This window comes from Drosophila rhopaloa, unplaced genomic scaffold (assembly GCF_018152115.1).
Source record: "Drosophila rhopaloa isolate 14029-0021.01 unplaced genomic scaffold, ASM1815211v1 contig_2, whole genome shotgun sequence".
Lineage (NCBI taxonomy): Eukaryota > Metazoa > Arthropoda > Insecta > Diptera > Drosophilidae > Drosophila > Drosophila rhopaloa.
In genome coordinates, this window is record NW_025335083.1 from 3,476,905 (window position 1) to 3,496,089 (window position 19,185).

General features: G+C 38.6%; 3 protein-coding genes across 5 annotated transcripts in view; 2 read left to right on the plus strand and 1 right to left on the minus strand.

Annotated features, from left to right (window-relative positions):
• The window catches only part of LOC108050644 (zinc finger protein 546), a 61,131-nt gene extending 56,019 nt beyond the window's left edge, over positions 1-5,112 (plus strand). The window contains exons 4-5 of the mRNA XM_044459551.1: positions 3,739-4,077; positions 5,069-5,112. Of these exons, the coding sequence (XP_044315486.1) occupies positions 3,739-4,063 (325 nt within the window). The 3' untranslated portion in view covers positions 4,064-4,077; positions 5,069-5,112. The remainder of the gene's footprint in view (positions 1-3,738; positions 4,078-5,068) is intronic.
• A 55-nt stretch (positions 5,113-5,167) lies between these two features.
• On the minus strand, positions 5,168-8,041 carry LOC108050647 (activator of 90 kDa heat shock protein ATPase homolog 1). The gene is made up of 4 exons (XM_044459552.1): positions 7,568-8,041; positions 6,861-7,497; positions 6,573-6,708; positions 5,168-5,773 (listed from the first exon to the last, which is right to left on the minus strand). The coding sequence occupies exons 1-4, from the start codon at positions 7,713-7,715 to the stop codon at positions 5,630-5,632; spliced, it is 1,065 nt and encodes a 354-aa protein (XP_044315487.1). The 5' UTR covers positions 7,716-8,041; the 3' UTR covers positions 5,168-5,629.
• A 475-nt stretch (positions 8,042-8,516) lies between these two features.
• Positions 8,517-19,185, plus strand: part of LOC108052141 (cytohesin-1) — a 33,462-nt gene continuing 22,793 nt past the window's right edge. The window contains exons 1-2 of one of the 3 annotated variants that reach the window (XM_044459463.1): positions 8,517-8,783; positions 9,301-9,374. In XM_044459463.1, coding sequence (XP_044315398.1) covers positions 8,705-8,783; positions 9,301-9,374 — 153 coding nt within the window. In that variant the 5' untranslated portion in view covers positions 8,517-8,704. Of the gene's footprint in view, positions 8,784-9,300; positions 9,375-11,874; positions 11,938-15,829; positions 16,387-19,185 lie in introns of those variants that run through there. The other 2 variants (XM_044459464.1, XM_017134466.2) reach the window with 2 other exon arrangements.

Below are 19,185 nucleotides of genomic sequence, written 5' to 3' on the forward strand. Positions count from 1 at the left end.
GCCTGACCATTTTTTCGGTCTATTACTAATCTAGAAAATGCTAATCAGGACTTACAAAGAAAGAAAACAAAAAAAGACGAAGCCAAGACAATTGCAGGCAACAAAATAAACGAGCGACATTTTCTCCACGAATTTGAATTTCTTGCAAAAAAAAGAAGAAGTGGAGGATAAAAAAGAGCAACAAGAGCAAAAATGTCATCTATAATTGCAGACTTTGAACGGCAATTGCATAAATTGATGAAAACAACAAGAAGCACAGAACCACTTCGTTGGGGGAAACGGGGAATGTGGGGATAAGTTGGAGGAGGACAGTCGCCGGAGTCGCCGCTCGATCCCCACAAAATCGTGACTTATCGATCGCCTTTGATATGCGCATTGAATTCTTGTAATATTTCTACGGCTCCCCTCCGATCCCCTGCTCCCCTCGCCCCCACTCCGGGAATCCCGACGATCAGTTCAGGGCCAAATTGCCGGCAATATGGTAGTGCCACTGTTGGCCAGCCACTGTGCAGCTGTCCGCCCCAGAGATCACCGCGAACGGAGGAAAAGAGAAATAAGAGGAAAAAGAGTTGCAGACTCGGTTGTAAGTGGCATTGGATGTGGACGTGGACCTGGACGTGGAAGTGGACGTGGACGAGGAGGATCGTCGTCGTCGATTTCTCGATCGCTTTGATGGGGACGACATTTGGCTTCTTTTGTACTCCGCCGTTGGTTGGTTGGATTGTGAGTTGCTGATTTGAATGTTGCAGCAGTGGGATGGATAATGGTTAATACCCCAGATCACCTTAACCTTTGGCTCTGGGTCTTTTGTTTTCTTGGGAGGAGTAAGGTTACCGGCTCCCAAACATATTTTTTATATTTATGAAGTGTAACTAAGGACTAAGCTACACTACAAATAAAATTAACACAAAGCTTAGGAATTCGTATTCGAATTTTTTTTTCTAAATCCAAAAAAAGGTTCACAAACCAGGAAACTTAAAAAAAAAATATATTTGTTAAATCAGGAAAAATCCTATTACGTATAGAGAATAATATAAACTAAAATCGTCTACAAACATTTCTAAACTGTATGTAGATTTACATAAATAAAAGTTTGCTTTTACTTAAACCCTTAAAAAAATGGTTATCTCTTCTACAACCAAGAAATATGTTATATAATTTTGAAATATGTTGTATAATATGTTATAATGTTATATAATACAATATAATCTAAATATAAATGTTATCTATAATATAGAAATATTTTCTTAGGAATAGAAACTATGATTTTTTTTTGCTTCCTCAGTGGGATAGGCCGGACTGATGTCCCCGTAGCGTTGTGGTCTTAGAACTCTAAGCACCGCAAGTTCAAAATCCACTGCTCCACCTTAGGGGAATTTTAATGGTCAAAATCGCATAGAAATATAAAATCAAAAATTAAAAAAAAATTCTACAAGCTGTATTCTTTGACGCATAACTAATTGGGTATCTGAAAGAATAGAAAACAGGCCCTCATACATATTACAAAATATTTTTAATATACATAGCAGAGATGTCTGTAACTTAAAAGAAAAATAGATTGATCCATCATTGATTGTTAGATACCAATCAGTGTATATATTGTTCTGGTGAACGCGACAATTGATACAAAAGAGTGTATCTTTGTCTAATGCATTAGCATTAGACTTAGCTAAGTCCCAAAGGCTATCTGCTCATGTGGATATTATTTTCTTAAAATAGTCCTTTCCGTCCACCCACGAAACTCTCTTGGTAATAGTTCTTTACAGAGAAATATTTTGGGCTAAGTGAGTTATTAACATCTAACCACTTTTAAGAAATGTTCCATATCACGGCTTGTGATTAAAATCCTCACTCATTTTTTAGAAGTCCTGAATGCAACCTCCTTCTAAATTTAATGAACCTACTCAGCGAAGGCAACGTATATCAAGAGGAAAACAAAAGCCTTCGCCTCATTAAAAATTCGCAAAGTTGACCTGAGCCAAAAATCGGGGCATGAATAAATCTTGCCCAGAAATCCAGGCTCCGAGACAGGCAACGAGAACTGTTGTGACGCACTTAACTCACATCCGAGATCTTCAATTAGCTATCAAAAGGCAGCGCTGCTGATCCAGGAATTTCAAAGCGCAGCCAAAAAGGCGTTCGCTTGGCAGTCTCGGCCTCGATTCGCGAATCGCGATCCGCGAGTTTGTCGGCATTCGACACGCAGAGATACAGGGGGTGGGTTCGGGGCGGAATGGGGGTGGAGAGCCTCCTACAACCGGCGGGTCGGTCTTGAAGCTCCATTACTTGCCGCTAATTAAGCCTACCGAGCCGCGCATGAGCCGCGCCTGTCTGATTCGCCCGGCTTTCGGCTTTCGGGCTTCAGTCTTCAGGTTATTCAGCCGGAGCTCGAGATTTCACACAGATTCCGATTCCGGCGGCCCGAGCTCACAAAAAAACATTGGCAATTAATTGCGACTCTTCGGTTTGGACAGTAGCTGATAAGTGGAGTGGACAACACACACAGGCACACCGACGCGAAAGACTCCTTCAGTTGACTTTTGGGGGACCAGCTCCAGGAGCATTGGGCATAATTGAAGGCGCGTAACTGAAATCGTGTGAGTGAGGTGAGCTCTCTCTTCCTGGTGGAGCATATGGGTTCTAAAACATCAGACTCATTTTATTAATTTTAATAATCTCTATAGAAAAAAAAAGGTTCGTATTTTTAAATTTTAAATTAAGGTTAGTTTTCCCAAAAATAGGCCATTTTTGGGAATTTTTTTTTTTAAGAAAGAAAAACTTTTCATGTATATTTCTGATATATTAAAGATCATTTTGTACAAATTTAAAAAATTTTGGAACATTTTGGAAGCTTGACATAGGGCGACGGAGGACAATGCGCAAAACAGGAACCCCGCTGGCGACTCCTCTACAGGTCGTAAAAATCGAAACAAAAATTCAAAAATTTTCTGGTTTAGTATGAGTGTAATTATGGACTGAGCTACATTTATCGAAATTTAATAAAAAATAACAAAATGGCGGCGTTTTAAAAATTTTTACCGATTTTTTTGTAGATAAAAAATCCAATCTATGAGCTATCTATGTAATTCTAGTCCACTCCATAGACAATTTCATTACGCGTATTTTAAACTTCGGCATTCTATCAACTATCATGCAGTTAAATTAAATATTTTAGATTTCGTTTAAAATTACTATATTCCGAAGTAAATGGGTATATGTTCAGAATAAACACACGACTACCGAAGTTTGCTTCCTTTCTTGTTTAAAATCATTTCGATAGGGAAGTCCTCTTTTAAATGTTTTATAGTTAATATGCCTAAAATGTTTGTTGTAGGTCTGTGGTTATTGCACAGCACAAGAACCTTAATAAAACAATCCTGAACTTTACAATTTCCTCCAGAAGTAGCTCACTAGTTAGTCGTGCAGACCTGACCGTTCGATTACCCAATATTGGTGTCCCTCTCCGAACCCAAAAACTGATCGCCATCTAAGCCATGCCCGGATTGGCTGAGCCTGCCTTTTCTCCTCCTCCTGCTGCTGCTTCTCCCGCTGGCCGAAAGGCAATTGGCAATTGCCAACTTACTCGTATTTTGATTTCGAGCGTGCGATTCGAATGCGAAATTAGCAATTAGTTCTGACTGCGGTGGCGGAACAAGCCGCCACTGGAATTTACCGCCTAATCAAGCGTTGAGATTTTAAATATGGCTTCGCTCAAGCTTCCTACTTGTTTCTCCGCAGGCACACAAAGTCCGCACATCCCGGGGAGGAGAGTGGCGCGGAGTGGTTCTCCTGCGATCAGTGTGAGTTCAGGGCCCGCATCAAGGGCCATCTTCGCCGGCACTCGCTGCGTCACTCGGGCCAGAAGCCCCACCAGTGTCCCCACTGCGACTTCCAGTGCAGCACCATCGACAACCTGCGAAAGCACATCATCAAGACGGGCAAGCATCCCGGCAAATTCATCTACGAGTGCGGAAAGTGCTCCGATCAGGCAGCCATCGAGATCTTCAGGAGCAACAGCTTTAAGGAGTACCAGAAACACTTGGACACTCACAAAGCGGGCTAAGGGAGAAACTGAAGGTACGCTTGTTAATATAATCATTAATTATTGAACATTTGTAAAAGTATGTTTTCCATCGACTGGAAACAACGAATATCGAATTTGGTTATAATTCCTTTATTTGCTTCTTCAAAATCTCGCACGTGTTTTTGAAATATTACTTTAAGACGCTTATATAAATGATTTGAAGCCTATACTAATAATACCTTTTGAACATTTTTAAGTTCGTTTTATCTGTAACTATCCATCTATCACCCATAAAGAAAGAATTAAGACTTTTTGCAAAGTTTCATTCATAGTTTAAAACTGAGGGACTATTGTGTAGAAACGCACAGACGGAGAGACAACTGGTAATGCTGATCAACAATACGTACACTTGATATACAGCTGTATGAAAAAATCGTCCGATTTTTATAAAATGATTTAAATTTTTTACAACTATTTTTGCCTATGTGCTTAAAACCCTTGAATATATTTTTTCAGTTAATTTTTCGAATGTTTCAAGGCATTTTTTTGATATAGTTGTTCGATCCGGCCCGTACCGAATAATACATACCAATGGAATGAAGACTTTTGGGAAAGTTTTAGAATATTAGCTTTAAAACAAAGAAACTAGTTTTCATGGAAACGCGGCTAAATGACTCGCCTGGTGATGTTGATCATAGATATATATAATTTGTATGAGCGAAAAAGTATCCTTCATTGCGTTGCAAAACTTATGACTGAAATGTACCACCATCTGCAAGAGTATACAGAATATTTGGTCCTTTAAGAATACTAGAAAAATATTGTTAAGAAATTACAGGTCCTAGCGGGACTTTCATATCAATTTTTGATTCGTAAATTTTTTGTTCAGATTTTTCGCAATAACAGTTGTTCGTTGTACCAGATTTTAGACGTCGGATGAAAAACATTTTTTTCATAAGAACTCAAAAAATATAACTCAAATCTAGGCCTAAAAAATCGTATTTACCTTCCTTTAAACCTCATAAAATACCTTTTTCATTTTAGATACAAACAGGCAAACGGATTAATAAAAGACCACTGCTTCTTACTGGCCCAATACTATCTCCACTTGTATTCATATTTTTCAAATAAAAAAAATTAAAATAAACTTCAAATGAAAGAACCACGAATTTATTGTAATACTTGTTTGTTTGTTTCAATGATTTTTTCAATACTTATCCCAAGATATTTAGGTTTAAATCCATTACTTGTAACAAATTTAATATTAATGTACAATCCAAAATTACAAAAAAAAATATTTTTCTAATTTTTCGTTTATTTTTTTCTCAGCAATGTGTGAAATCAATGTCGGAAGCGTGAATTGTGTTTGTTTAAGTGTATGTAATGTGGTTCTACTGTAGCTGTTGTAAACGAGCCGTTGGCTGTTCGGTTCAACATTACAGATGAGGTTTTGAAAGAGCCTTCATAATTAACAGAAATTACAGCTAAGGGTGGAAATGAAGTTCTCGCAGCACAATTGGTAGAGTACAATTGGAAATCGTTTAATGATCCACCGGCCACCAAATCCCCAATCAATCCCGTGCTTTCCGGACCAAAAGCGTCCACTTATAAGGAGTCGGATATGGAGGTACCGAATCCGAAGGTCTGCTTGATGCTGTGCCAGTAGTACCGGTACCAGTTTGTCTTCATCGCATCGTATTCGGAGGCGGGAATCCCGGTCTGCTTGAGCGACATCATTGTGCTGGACGACTGCAAGGACGAAGCGAGTATTAGTACATATATTAAAAAGTATTGTAGTATAACGAAATCGTAAGGGACACAGATCTTCGAATTCTAAAAGTGCTGATCGAAACTAACTGTACCATGTTTGGGTGGTTTCTTGTGAAGCTCGTATTTGGGTATAGCAACAGCCTAAAGTGGAGTAAAACCTGTTAGCATACGACAACCCAGTAACTCGGTACTCGGCACTTACCCATAAATACGATTGCGATCGGATTTTAAGTTAACATCTACGTGCAAAAGGTCTAGGCACATCATTAATAAAATAATGTAAAAATTAACGGACGAAGGTGGCTCCCAGTTAGCTTAAAAGTCAGCAAGAAACCTTAATAAGTCGTTTAAGTTTTAGTACCCTTTTTGTGCTACAGTATATATATTCTTGATCAGGATCACCTCCTGAGTTGATATAAGTATGTCCGTCTGTCTGTCTGTTTCTACGCGAACTAGTCTCTCAGTTTTAAAGATATCGAATTGAAACTTTGCACACACCCTTCGGCCGGGATCGGCCGACTATATCCTATAGCTGCCATATAACTGATTGATCGGAAATGCCATAACTTTGCTGTTTGTAAAGTTAGGAAGTTGGGATTTTCTATGAGTAATAAGAATGTATTATATGAATAATTTTGGAGAATATAATTTACAGAATATTCTGCAAGGGTATATCAACTTCGGCTCCGCCCGAAGTTAGCTTTCCTTTCTTGTTTATCTATCGATTGTGTGCTTTCATAAAGCCAGGAGCACTGCTCCCGTTTTCCGGCTTACTTACAGTTTCCTCCAGCTCTATTACAACATTTGAGTAGTGACCAGAAGACCAGTTTTTCAGACGCCAGCTCTGTTGGATCTTTTTTTCGGGCACGAGCTCCTCGAACTTTCCCAGCACATTTCCTCCATAAAGAATGAATCTAAAATGGGGTAAAAATTAAATGATCAAATAGGAATTCATTGAAGTTAAAGAAAATTAAATAAAGTCAAGTCATTAGATATCATTGCTCTAGATCCGGATTTTTTATCGATGGTGAAGTGCGGCAAGGTGCTTAAGAATAAGGAAACTTACTCGCCACCGCGCACGGCATCGACTTTGGCGGGGGCCCGCGTGAAAGCGGTGACCATGTCCGGCTTTGTGAGGGCGTTGTACAGGTCATTGGCGCTGCAGTGGAACTCTTCGGTCAGGGAGAGGGTCCGTACGTCCAGCTTGCAGCCGACGCTCGAGTTGTTCGCTTTGGGCGCCGCCAACGAGCTGTTCGATGTGGCCTTCTGAGCGGCGTTCCTAGCGTTATTAGCATCCTTGGCATTCGCCACTGCGTTTACCGCCGAAGCATCTTCGCCCTTCTTTGGTAGAATCAGGTTCTTGGAGTACTCCTCCTTCAGCTCGCGGATGTAGGCGCCCAGCTGCTGGCGCACGCGGTCGCGGCCCACGTTGTACATGAACTGCTTGAGGGTCTCCGACTCGTCGTTGGATTCGTCGATGGTCACCGTGATCTCCACGTCCGCGAGGTCGTTTTCCTCGGAGAGATTGGGTATGGTCAGCTTGCCCTTGTGGCTGAGCATGCTGTTCTTGAGCAGCTTGCCGGACCACTTGAGCACCAGCTCCCACTCGTAGAAGAAGATGAGCTTGCCCTTGCGATTGTTGACGGTCGCCTCGCCGGAGCACTTGTCCACAGAGTCGACGACACACTCGATGTCGCTGTGGCCTGCGTTTCGGGGTTTACTTTTAGGTTAGAATGGCTATACTGGCGACGCAAGCGTCTCGGTGGTACTTGCCTATTTTGAAGTCTTGGAATAGTTGGTGCAAGCGGTCCTTGGACCATGGCGTGGCGTTCTTTTCCGTCCAGTGCCAGTTGTTCACGTTGGTGGCGTCGGGGCGCTCCTCCACAATCCAGCGCGGATCTCCTTCTCCCCACTTGGCCATCGCTAAATCCGGACTAACTGGCTGTGGTTGTATGAAATGCTGGTTGATGTGGGTGCGATTTCTATCCGGCAGTGCTTTCTTTAGCTGATTCTGTCGTCTCACGTTGGCCTGCGAGTCGAATTTTCTAGAATTCTGCGTTCAAAATAGGGATGTAAAATTATCGATGCCAGGGCACACATATGTTGGAAGCGTTGCCACCTAGTAATTATTTGTAGACCCGTTGAGTATCCGAAATTGTGTGACTTTTTATCTCTTCCTGACAGTTTTCTGAAAGAAGTTATGGTCAACGTTTTCTGAAAGAAGTTATGGCCAAAGTCTGTTGTTGTTTTTTTAACTTATGTCATTTTGGTATTTAATGTTTGGGCTTTTAATCATCTGTTCGCAGCGCTGCCACTCGATGATATTTCAAGCTACTTTGGTTGCAAAAAAATAAATTTAGAAAGCCTTTATACAGATTTTTCTGTCAAATTTAAAATTAACAGGATATTCTCATTCAGTCATATTTTTTGAAATAATGTTTTAAAACAGTTATAAATTATCTAATACTGCCAAAGACAACAAAAATGTGTAGTGAATTGAAAAGTATTGCAGCATTGGGGAAGTTAGAAAATTTATTCAGTACTTTAGTCCCATTATAAAAATTATTTAAATTATTAGAAAGTGGAATTATGTGGCAGTGAAAACTGACTAAAAGTCTGACTGGCCACTCAGTTGCTCTTGTAACGCTAAGCTTCTGTCAGCTTAACCGCAGTATTTTTCTGGTATCCAGCAATTGTCGATAGTTTGTCGTGCATCGGTATTTAACACATCCCTAGTGGAGACCTGAAAGAAAATGGCGATAGAATTTTTTGGTGTTGATTTGTTTATTATTCGCTCTCCTTAAATTGTTCAATGAAAAGCGTTCGAAATAAGCCAACTGCTTTCGAATAATGTACAACTAAGGTGTGTGCCGTGTCCGCGAGTGTGTGTGTGTGTTCAGTGGCGCCACGATGATCAGCGCGATGGACAATTTCGACAACAGATCGTACGGAGCCATTTCAAAGGGGCGCAGTGAATTCTCGATGCCAGGTAAAGAGCAGACCGCATCACCTAACGATTGCAACTATCATTATTTACTGTATATATAGTTAATACATTATATACTCAAATGGGCGAGTCCCAAACAAAAAGTCAAACGAAGCAACAAGCAACCTATGTGTTTGTGTGTATGGGTGTGCAGTGCGTGTGTTCCTCTGTGTGTGTGTGCTCTCATTTGCTGGCCTTCAATCGAATTTAATCCGCAGTGCCGAATTAACGCTAATAAGTCAATTTGCACAATTAGCCACCCATTGTGTTTTTGATTTGCGAAAGACGAGGAAGCGTTAGTAAACATTAAGTTGTTTATTGATTAGGCGAAGCTTCTGGCTACGTCACAAGCAGCTGCCATCTCGCTCTTGCGCATACAGTCTAAGTGTGTGGGTGTGTTTACATGCGTAAGCCTGGAATGCTGCCATAGTTGGTGTTTTTGTTGCTGCTTTCCAATTAACCAAATACAAATTGACAAAGAAATAGTTCAATTATTTTTGTTTCGTCTCTCATTTTGCAGAATTAACGCCAGAGCAGCAGAAGCTGTTGATTGAGCTGCGCCGCAGGAAGCAGGAACTTTTACTCGAAATACAGGTGAGTGACCAGCGAACAGTGATGCGTGAAAATACAGATAACCATCTCGCAATAAAAAAGTTTAAATTATGCATACATCAATTTACAAAATTGTATTGTAATCACAGCCAGCAAAGCCAATAAACGAAAATGAAAACACTGTTTACACGATCAATATTTAACATAAAATAAATTAGTTTTATTATTTATATCAAACGGATTTTATTTTGTTTTAATTGAATCAAAAATATGACCAGAGGATTTATTTAATTAACAACATAAACTTGGGTTTTATCTCCCTAGCATTTATATAAAATAATGTTTAAACTTTAAAAGAAACACTTTAAATACATCGAAAATATGTTTTGTGGAAATTATTAATTAAATCTTAGATTCGCGTTTGATAGGCTTTTTAAAGAGACTCTCGTAAAAAAATGTTTTTTTTATTGATATTATTTTAGTCAGGACCCTAAAAAAATGGAACCCATCCGATAGACATGATAAAAATTAGATTTTGCCTGTTACTTTATTTCAAAATAAATTGTCGAATAAAAGGAAGGTGAAAGAGAGAAACTAAATGTTTTGTCGGAACTTTTAGTAAAATCCTTTGCTTATTGACTATATATATGGTCATTATGTAAGAAATGTCAGAAATATTTAAGAAAACCGTATTATATAAGTCTGTATATAGGTACATATGTATGTACAATATCTGCAAAAGTACTCTCTACCTTTGTACCAAGCTGATTCATCTTATTCGTTCGAGAGGCCTTCACCTTTTTCCAACTTAATGTCAGGCTGCTCACCTCTGGGCACCTGTAAAAGCTTTATCTTCGAGAGCTTCTTTCTTCAACTCCATTGTGCTGTGCCGTTGTTCTGGCGGCTAATTAGTCTGCTCACATTTCGCTTTGACCAATTTGCTTAGAGCACGGATTGTTGTTGTAAATTTATTTGATTGCCTTTGATGACTTTTGGCGCTTCTTTTTCTTCTATTGGCGCTGGTCGAACAACAATCGAACAAAAGTATGCTTAATGAACAACGTAATAAAAAGTACCGTTATTGTGGAGTGTGGACACTTTACGTAGTTTTTGTTGTCGTTCATAACTCATTTTTGAACTTCTCTGGTTGACATTTGTTTAATCGCCGTTTGCTACTTTCGTGTTTGTCTTTTGGCATGCCAAAAAAAAATGAAGAAAAACAATTTTGTGGGAGACAAAAAAAGTAGCTGTAAATTTAAACAAAAAAGGAAGCAAACTTTGGCAAGCCGAAGTTTGTATGCCCTTGCATTCTATGCCTAGACTACTACAAAAAATTGAAGCAATGACAATTTCATTTTTATGGCAGCTATAAGATATTGTTGTCCGATTTTGACAAAACTAAAAGCGTAATTCTGATATATTACTATATCTCAAAGGAATATTCTGATATATAGAAAAACAGCAAAATAAAAGTTTTTGATTTAATTAAACCCTAATTCCATAATATTTAAATATTACCAAATCCCAAAGAAGAAAACAACAAAGTTATACTTAAAAAAAAAATGTTTCCCCTTGTTCCTATGGGAGCTATATAATATATTCGCCCGATCTGCCTCGTTCCGACTTATTTACTACCTGCAGTAGACAACTTTTGTTTCAAGCAGATAGTTTTTAAACTGAGGGACTAGTTTGAGTAGAAACGGACGGAAGGACAGGCAGATGGACACGAATCAAGAATATATATACTTTATAGGGTCGAAAATGTCTCCTTTACTGCGTTGCAAACTTTGACTGAAATTATAATACCCTCTGCAAGGGTATACAGAAACTGTATAACAGAAGAGGAATTGTCAAAAAAGGTTTTTAGCACAAACATTTAAAACTTTAATGCTTTATACAATACAATAAATGTACGATATTTCATGTTTTACAAATTCACAGTCTAAAAAATTATGTTTAAGATGATTGAAGTGGTAATTTACTTGTGTTTAATACTTAAACTTAGTTTTGTTACTACTTTAAATGGTTAATGCTGAATCTTTTGATTCACAAAACTGATCATTAGATTTATAGGAACAAATATTGTAATATAATAAATTATACTTACATTTGTCAAATAGTTGTTATGAACTACTGCGCCAGATAGTAATTTTAATATTTTTATTTCCATAATTTCACATATGAAAAATTCAAAGTCTGGTCACCTCTTAAAATGATTTTGCCTGCCTGGCTTACCTGATTACGGTCCTGTGCTCTGAACACATCCAGGATTTTTGAGTTTCGCTCTCATAACTCATGCCGCTCATAATTCTCCGCGACTGTGTCTTAGTCATCAATGACGTTTCGGGGGAGAAGAAACCTACGTTCCTCGATTGTCCATCCCGCCAACACACGCTGATCGTTTTCAAGTTTCTTACGGGTGCTGTGATTGTTAATTGTTATGCATATTTCTTGATTTCTGGTTTTGTGCGTGTGTGTGGCAGAAAACGTGATAAAGAGCCAACCAATTGTTATTTAGTGTTTAATATACAGTTTTTATAGTGGTTTCAGTAGTGCTATGTACAAGACTCTATTTCGTAAGATTTTAAAGAAAACTAAATCTAAGGTGAGAGTTAAACCAAGTTCGTGATTTACTCAGTATTAAGCAACATATTCATATATTGTTCTGTGTTAAAAGACTAGAAATTAATTTATAAATGAAAAGAAGGCCATAGTATACTATAAATTATTAGAAAAGTATTTGGTAAGGTTTTATAAGGTCTGTGTTAACATAAAACCATTAAAGTAGTTATGTTTTAAAGTATTTACTGAAAAGGACGTAGGTCAGCAAAAATCATCCACTAATCCTCTGCACAATATTCAATCTTCTAGTTCGCTATATTTTCCACAAAATTTAGCTGGTTCAGCAAAATTTCCACCACGGCTAATTACGAATAATTTGGCCTGCACATTCTGGCTGGGTTCCCTGGCTCTATCCTATTCCACTTCATTATTCCTACCTGGCGCGGCAATTGACACCTCGGCCTTTTCCTATCCCCTCTCCTCTTCCCTAGTTACCTGGACTGCTGGTGCCCTTTACCGCAGTGCATAAATTACCAACTCTGTTCCCTGTTTTTTCGCTCCTGCTCCCTGGTTTCGGGTTTTAGTTTAAATTTTTCGGCAATTAGCTGAGTTCAGCTTTCGGGTTAAGTTGGTGGCTGTGCAGTTCAATTCGCTTTGTTTGCAGCGGCAATAAATTCCAGACAAATTGACAGTTTTGGGTGTTCACAACAGCAGAGATACTTGTTACCAAAGTAGTTTGATCAAGAGGATTTTCTGATCTTTATTAAGCCTGTTTCTGGAATGGTTTCCAAGGACCATATGTATTTTGGAGTATATGCGCATAAATTAGTTATTTGATTGTTCATCTGTGTGCTTTATCATATATCGTCGATCAGGGACGTTTATAAACTTGATCTGCCTAAACTTAAAAGAAGACGATTGCGAACGTTTTACTGATGATTCTGATTAAGAATACCTGTACATATGTATATACTTTAAAGAGTCATACAATTCTCATTCTTTTCGTTACAAACATCTGACCAAATTGTAACACCCTATATTTTACTTTTTCTGTTTTGATTATTATTGAGCTAAGGACATTTGAGTTCGTTATCTCCTATTAATGGAAATACGATTTTTATGTTCATGGGACGAAGAAGCAGGCCTCATAGTCGTTCCATTTCAAAATTGAAAATACACAGAATGAGGAAAAATTGCCAAATTGGCATCACACTAGCTACTCCCCTACAGCCCGAAAGTATGTTTAAAAATTTTTAAGACTGCCAGTTTCTGTTCTGTTGACAGTGGGTATTAAAGCCATTTATTCTAAAAAAAAATAGTACGATTGTTTGTAATTCTTACTGTTTTTAGTTTACATCGATCATGGATTTGTTTCAGATAGTTGATGGACAATTAAACTTATAACATGAATTGATGAAACATTCGAAAATGTAGCCATTCAAATTCGGGTTTTTATATTGCAATTAATTATTAATTAATTATACCTAACATATTTAAACATTCCGCCTTGGCATAAATACTGACTTATGTTATCTGGCATTCCTTTGCCATTATATTTCCGATCTAATGCTCAGTCCCCAGAATTCCTCGGAAGTGCTTTATATATACATATGTATGTACATACCTCGACAATTAACCATCCGGCTTGCTCGTCGCAAATATTTAATATTTTTGTTTGATATGGGTGAATCATGGCTGACGTACTCGCCTTTATCGATGCTTTTTTGTTGCGCCTGCATATCTGGGCAATAGTTGGCATTTAATTTCCTAGTTGCTTTACTACCAGACGTGCTGATTAGGTGCTAATCACGCTTTCCTACAGTGGGCAGCTGGGCTCGAGCGTTGATAAAATGTGGTTTTTGTTCATACATATACACAAGTTTGGGATAACACATAATCACAATCAGAATGTTCCGTTGAACTTTCGCCATTTTATTTAGCTTACTTGTGGCTCTTTATACCCGTTACTCGTAGAGTAAAAGGGTATATTGTATTCCTGCAAAAGTATGTAACAGCTAGAAGGAAGCGTTTCCGACCCTATAAAGTATATATATTCTTGATCAGGGTCACTAGCCGAGTCGATATAGCCATGTCCGTCTGTCCGTCTGTCTGTCCGTCTGTCTGTCCGTCCGTATGAACGCTGAGATCTCGGAAACTATAAAAGCTAGAAGATTGGCATTTTGCATGCAGATTCTAGGAGTTCCTACGCAGCGCAAGTTTGTTTCAAAAAGGTGCCACGCCCCCTTTAACGCCCACAATCGCTTATATACGATTTTAAAAATTTAAAATTTTTCAAATCGCACCATTCGTTAAAAAGTTATGCGTGATCAAAGTTTCTATCTCCATCTCCCTCGCACTCCCTTTAGCTGAGTAACGGGTATCTGATAGTCGGGGCACCCGACTATAGCGTTCTCTCTTGTTTTCATCTCAATTTGCTGCTGTTTATTGCCATTTTGCTTCATGGGATTGCGCCGATGTTTAGTCATCTGATCCGCAAATGTCGCGCCAAATACTCTCTCCTCGTGAGTTTCTCTTACTGAATTGCTTTTTGATTTGGTTTTCTCTTTGCAATTTTTAAATGCTGATAGAAAAGTTTTTGTTATAAATTTTATCTCATTTAGGTTCTTTGAAATGCCTTACACCACAGCTTTAGTCGAGCTTTAAATTATGATTTATGACAACAACAAGGATAAGCAAAACAACAACTTTCGACTACAACAATGTCCAAAGAGGCAAACTTATTGAAAGCGCACTTGAAGTGCAAATTTGTTCTTTGATTTATGATGTCTGCTTTGAGGTTATGGACGAACAGGACGAGACGACTCTGAAATAAAAGGAACGGAACGGAACGAGAGGGGTCGGGGAACGGGTGGCAGCGATGGCCATTGCACTGGCCGTTCTCTACGCTCCCCTCCTTCTTTCCCTCCCTTGTTTGTAGTGCCCCGCTTGCTCCGTTTCAAACAATGGCTGGAAAACTAATCGAACTCAGCCAACAAAACACAAATGGAAATGGCACAAATGGGGAACGGTGGGTGGGAAACGGGGAATGGTGGAAGGGACAACCAGTGCAGTTTATGACGTCTGCATGCAAATGGCTTCACTTAGCTCTCACGTGTTTCAATTTCATGTGCTTATGCAAAATCAGGAGCAGGCTAAATGATAATGACTTCCTCCCATGCCATAGTCCCATTTCAACTTTTGCGGTTCATTTATGACAGCTATATAAATATATGTATATATATATGTGTGTTGCGACAATCGTTAAAAATGTTTATTTAAACATTTAGTATTAGTATTTGCTGGCAGTAGGAAGTTTAATAATTGTGACAGTTAATTAGTCCTTAATGTTATTTTTAAAGATATTAAATGAATTCAAAATGAATACATGAGTATGAGTTTGTTATTTTTATTTAAAATGCTAGTTTCGACGACAAAATATGTGTTGTAATAATAATGTACACTACAACTTTTAAATTAAAAGATAATTTATTTGAAGAGGATTATACAATATATAGATTAGTTCATAAGAAGATAATAATATCATATAGATCCTTTAAATGATTTTGACTTGAACTTAAAAATGAACGTTAGTAAGAGCATTTATGCAAAATGATGAAGTCACTTGACCGCGTTGATATCAAGCTTTCAACAAACATTTATTAATACTTAACTGGATTTTGTTAACATCAACAGTTAGCAGGAGGGCTAAGAGAACGCCTGCTCTTAATACAGTAAATCGTCTGATTTTATAAGTTCATTGTTTGTAGTGTTCTCTCTGGGCTGTATCTAAAAGATACTATTGTATCCGGGAGATACTTTGGTACATAAGAGAATGCCTGGCGTGCTCTTTCGCTCTCTTAAAGCCACTTGTTGTGAGCGGTAGTCAGCTGTGCGCCACTCGGGATTCGGGTTTCTCTCTCCGTCGGGCGACACCAGCGTTCAGTCTGAGTCGTAGATCCCACACACTATGTTGAGGTGACGGATACGGATACGGAATCGTCGGAGTGCGCGGCCTTTCAAAGCTGAAACTGAATAGGAATTTCTTTTCGCGTTTTCATGCGTTTTTTTCCGCTTTTCGAGTGCCAAAAATGTAATGAAACAAAAATACAAAAAGTGGAATGAAATCAAAATGTACGCGCACAGCTTGGATTATTTTTGGTAATTACAAATCCAAAGAGAAAGTTATTAATAATTATAAAAACACTTCGGTTAATTATTGAGAAATCGTTTATTTTCGCTGGCCATGTGCAAAAATTAAGTTGGCCGAAATTAAAGAGTTGGACGACGATAGTAAAATATAACTGATAAGGTATCGTCTTATCAATTCGCTTTGTGAGTGTGTTTGTGTCGATAGTGCAAAAATAAAGAAAAATAAATAATAAAATTAATCAGACTGCAAAAAACAATTAGGTTCTGCTAGAAGCTGCGAAGTGGAAACAAAGCGCAATAAGTTGGGAGGAAATCAGCCATTTGAATCATCGGAATATTCCATGTAAATATGCCTTATGATTGTTCATTTCCCGCTCTATATCTTGTCCAAGCAATTTACAAGTACAAAACAATACGCGTCATTTGCACTTCAGTTATTTATAATGGGAATTATTAATAGATATGTTCAGGTGTCCTCCAAACAACCAAACAGTTACGAAAGTCAACGATAAATAATATAGCCGTCTATGTGCTGACAAAAAGTAGCTGCAATCCGTGACGTCATCGTCGTATTGGTGACTTATTTACCTTTATCAATTATTGTCAGACTTTGCTTAAATTATCAATATAAAGGTACTGTTTGTTTTGTTCGCTGCTCTGACGCCAGCCGGTTTCTCCTACCGACGCGTTCTTTTCTGATTTTTTATTTGTTAAAATTCTCATATGAGTAATAAACATTTCTACGTTGCCAATTTTGTCGGGGAGTACATTTTTATGAGCCCACTTTTAATTGTTTTGAGAAAATAATTAACTGGACTGTATTTCTGTGTGGGCTGTGGGATGATACAACGTGATTTCTGCCAATCGAGAGATTCTCCTGATTGATTTGTTTAATTTTGAATTTCAATGTAGCTATAAGTTTAATTAAACTTGTTAATTATGATTATTTTATTATATCATAATTATTTATAAGCGTTAAAAGCCTACTATTGCGAAATTTATAATTTTTCTGCGGTGTTTAACCTGAAGATTTTAGAAAAACTATGGAACTGGGATATATTTAAAAAAGGCTTTAGATTATTTACTTTAAATAAATCGACCAGTAGATACATTTTATGCCCAGCGAGCCCAGCAACATTCCGCTGTTGTGTTTGCCAAAAGAAAAAAAAGGAAAGGATGAAAAATCAGAAACAAATCATTCTATAGTAAAAGGTCGGCACAGACACAGCTCGTTGAGCATTCAGACAGAGAGTGTCCGACCAATTCTAACCTTCAGACCGATGTGGCAGCCACTAAACAGTTTTCGAGCCCCAAGTATCAGCTGAAAGTTGTTCCTGAAATAAATTTGAACCAACTTTACTGCGTCAAATTGAAATGGGGAAACGGGGTAAAGGAAAGTTAGGGAAAGGATTCCGATTCCGAGTCGTTGGCACGCCATTGCGGTAGTTTGACAATTCTGCTCCCGATCTAACTCCTCTTCCTGTTCCCATTGTTCGAGGCGGGTGGTGCTGTGTATTTTATCAGGCAAACGAACAATAAACACAACAGCCACAATTGTCGTAGCAAAGCAATTGAAAAATGGGTGTGTAGTAACTCACTTAACTCGACTCCACTGCATACCAGTTCACACCCCCCGTCCACCTGCTGCTCGACTTTTTTAGCATATTTTAAGCGCGCCTGCCAATGAAACATGCCAAAAACACACAAAACTACAGGTTGGGGGACGGGGAAGGGGGGCATGAAAGGTCCCGAGTGTTGCCAACATTTTTCCTTCTTCTCGCGCTGATGGTGCCAAGAATGCAAATGGCGCGCGCTGCCATCGCATCGCGTAGTTCGTCGCTGTTTCGGGCCACTGTACAGTAGTCACTCTGCACTATTCCTGCGGTTCCGCAGCACACTTGTCCCAAAAAGACCGGGACTGTTTGTGCATTGTGCGGAGAATATATTTTTAAGTTTTGCCGAATGAAAAGCGAACAAAAAATCAATAGTTGCCACTTGTGTTGACACTGGAATTATACGTTGCGTTTGCTCTTTTATTGCGACACTCCGCTCTTGCAAAAAAACTGTATTGAATGACAACTTTCGTGGCTTTTGTGGCTTTAGAGAGTACTCGAAATGCTTTTTGATTAGAAGTACGATGGCTTGGAATTGGATTTCCTTTAACTTTGCGGTTCCCAAGGAATACAAGGGGGTTTTAGCCAATTTAATCTTAGTTTAGAAGGTACTATAAAACTTTAGAATAAAGCAAGCTTCATTTGGAAAGTGAAGTTGACTGGCAATGTTATCATATAATAGTCTAGTTTATTGTTTAATACATGGTATTTATTATGTTAAAAACAATGATCATGTTTAAAACAGCTGGGATAGAAAAAAACAATGGGCAAACAATAATGTATAAAAAACTTTAGAAAGCATAATTACCATTTGGTGTCTTAGTAAATCTTTAGCTTATTAGAAAAATAAACAAAATTCAATGATTGAACCAATTGCAAGTCAGATGAGCGGCGACTTTGTGGAGTCAGTCAGCTAAAAGCCGACCAACGACACAAGAAATTGCAACAAGTTTGATGAGATAAACGTAAAATAAAAAAAAGAAGCAGGGGCGATTGCGGTTAATCAGGGGATAATAACCTCTGCCAACGAGGGGAGGGGAAGTGGAAAGACGCCACTAAAACAACATCAAAGTGCCACCCGGACAAACCGCGAGTACACCCATAGTAATAATGAAGTTGGATAGCGACAACGATGGCAATGATGATGAACTGGCAGCCACAGCAGCCCAAAGAAGAGTTCAGTGCATCGGAGGGCAAATGCATGATTGGAATATTTTTTGTGTTGTCAACGATGGGGAAGAGCAGTTCATGCCACAGCGGATGCGTTCGTTTAAGTTATGGAACAAGGGGTCACCAGGCAGCCGTCCAAGAATCGGTCGAGTGGCGCGGAATTTTATAGTTTTGGCGGGCTATCTTTTCCCCAGCGTTCGCATTTGGTTTCGTGTGCCTGTCCGAGTTATGCGGAAATTAATGCGAAATTGGGTTCGTACCGCGCTGCCCATTTTTAGACCAGACACCGCATATGCAACTGCAACCGTAGCAAGAAAAACCGGGCATTAATTGTCAACAAACATGCGCAACGCGTGCTC

Bases quoted from the DNA above. Each gene is read 5' to 3' on its own strand.
- LOC108050647 (XM_044459552.1), bottom strand. From the start codon at position 7,715: ATGGCCAAGTGGGGAGAAGGAGATCCGCGCTGGATTGTGGAGGAGCGC. The intron at 6,709-6,860 runs GTAAGTTTCCTT...ACCCCATTTTAG, and splicing joins GATGCCGTGCGCGGTGGCGA to ATTCATTCTTTATGGAGGAA. The intron at 5,774-6,572 runs GTAAGTAAGCCG...TCGTCCTTGCAG, and splicing joins TAATAGAGCTGGAGGAAACT to TCGTCCAGCACAATGATGTC.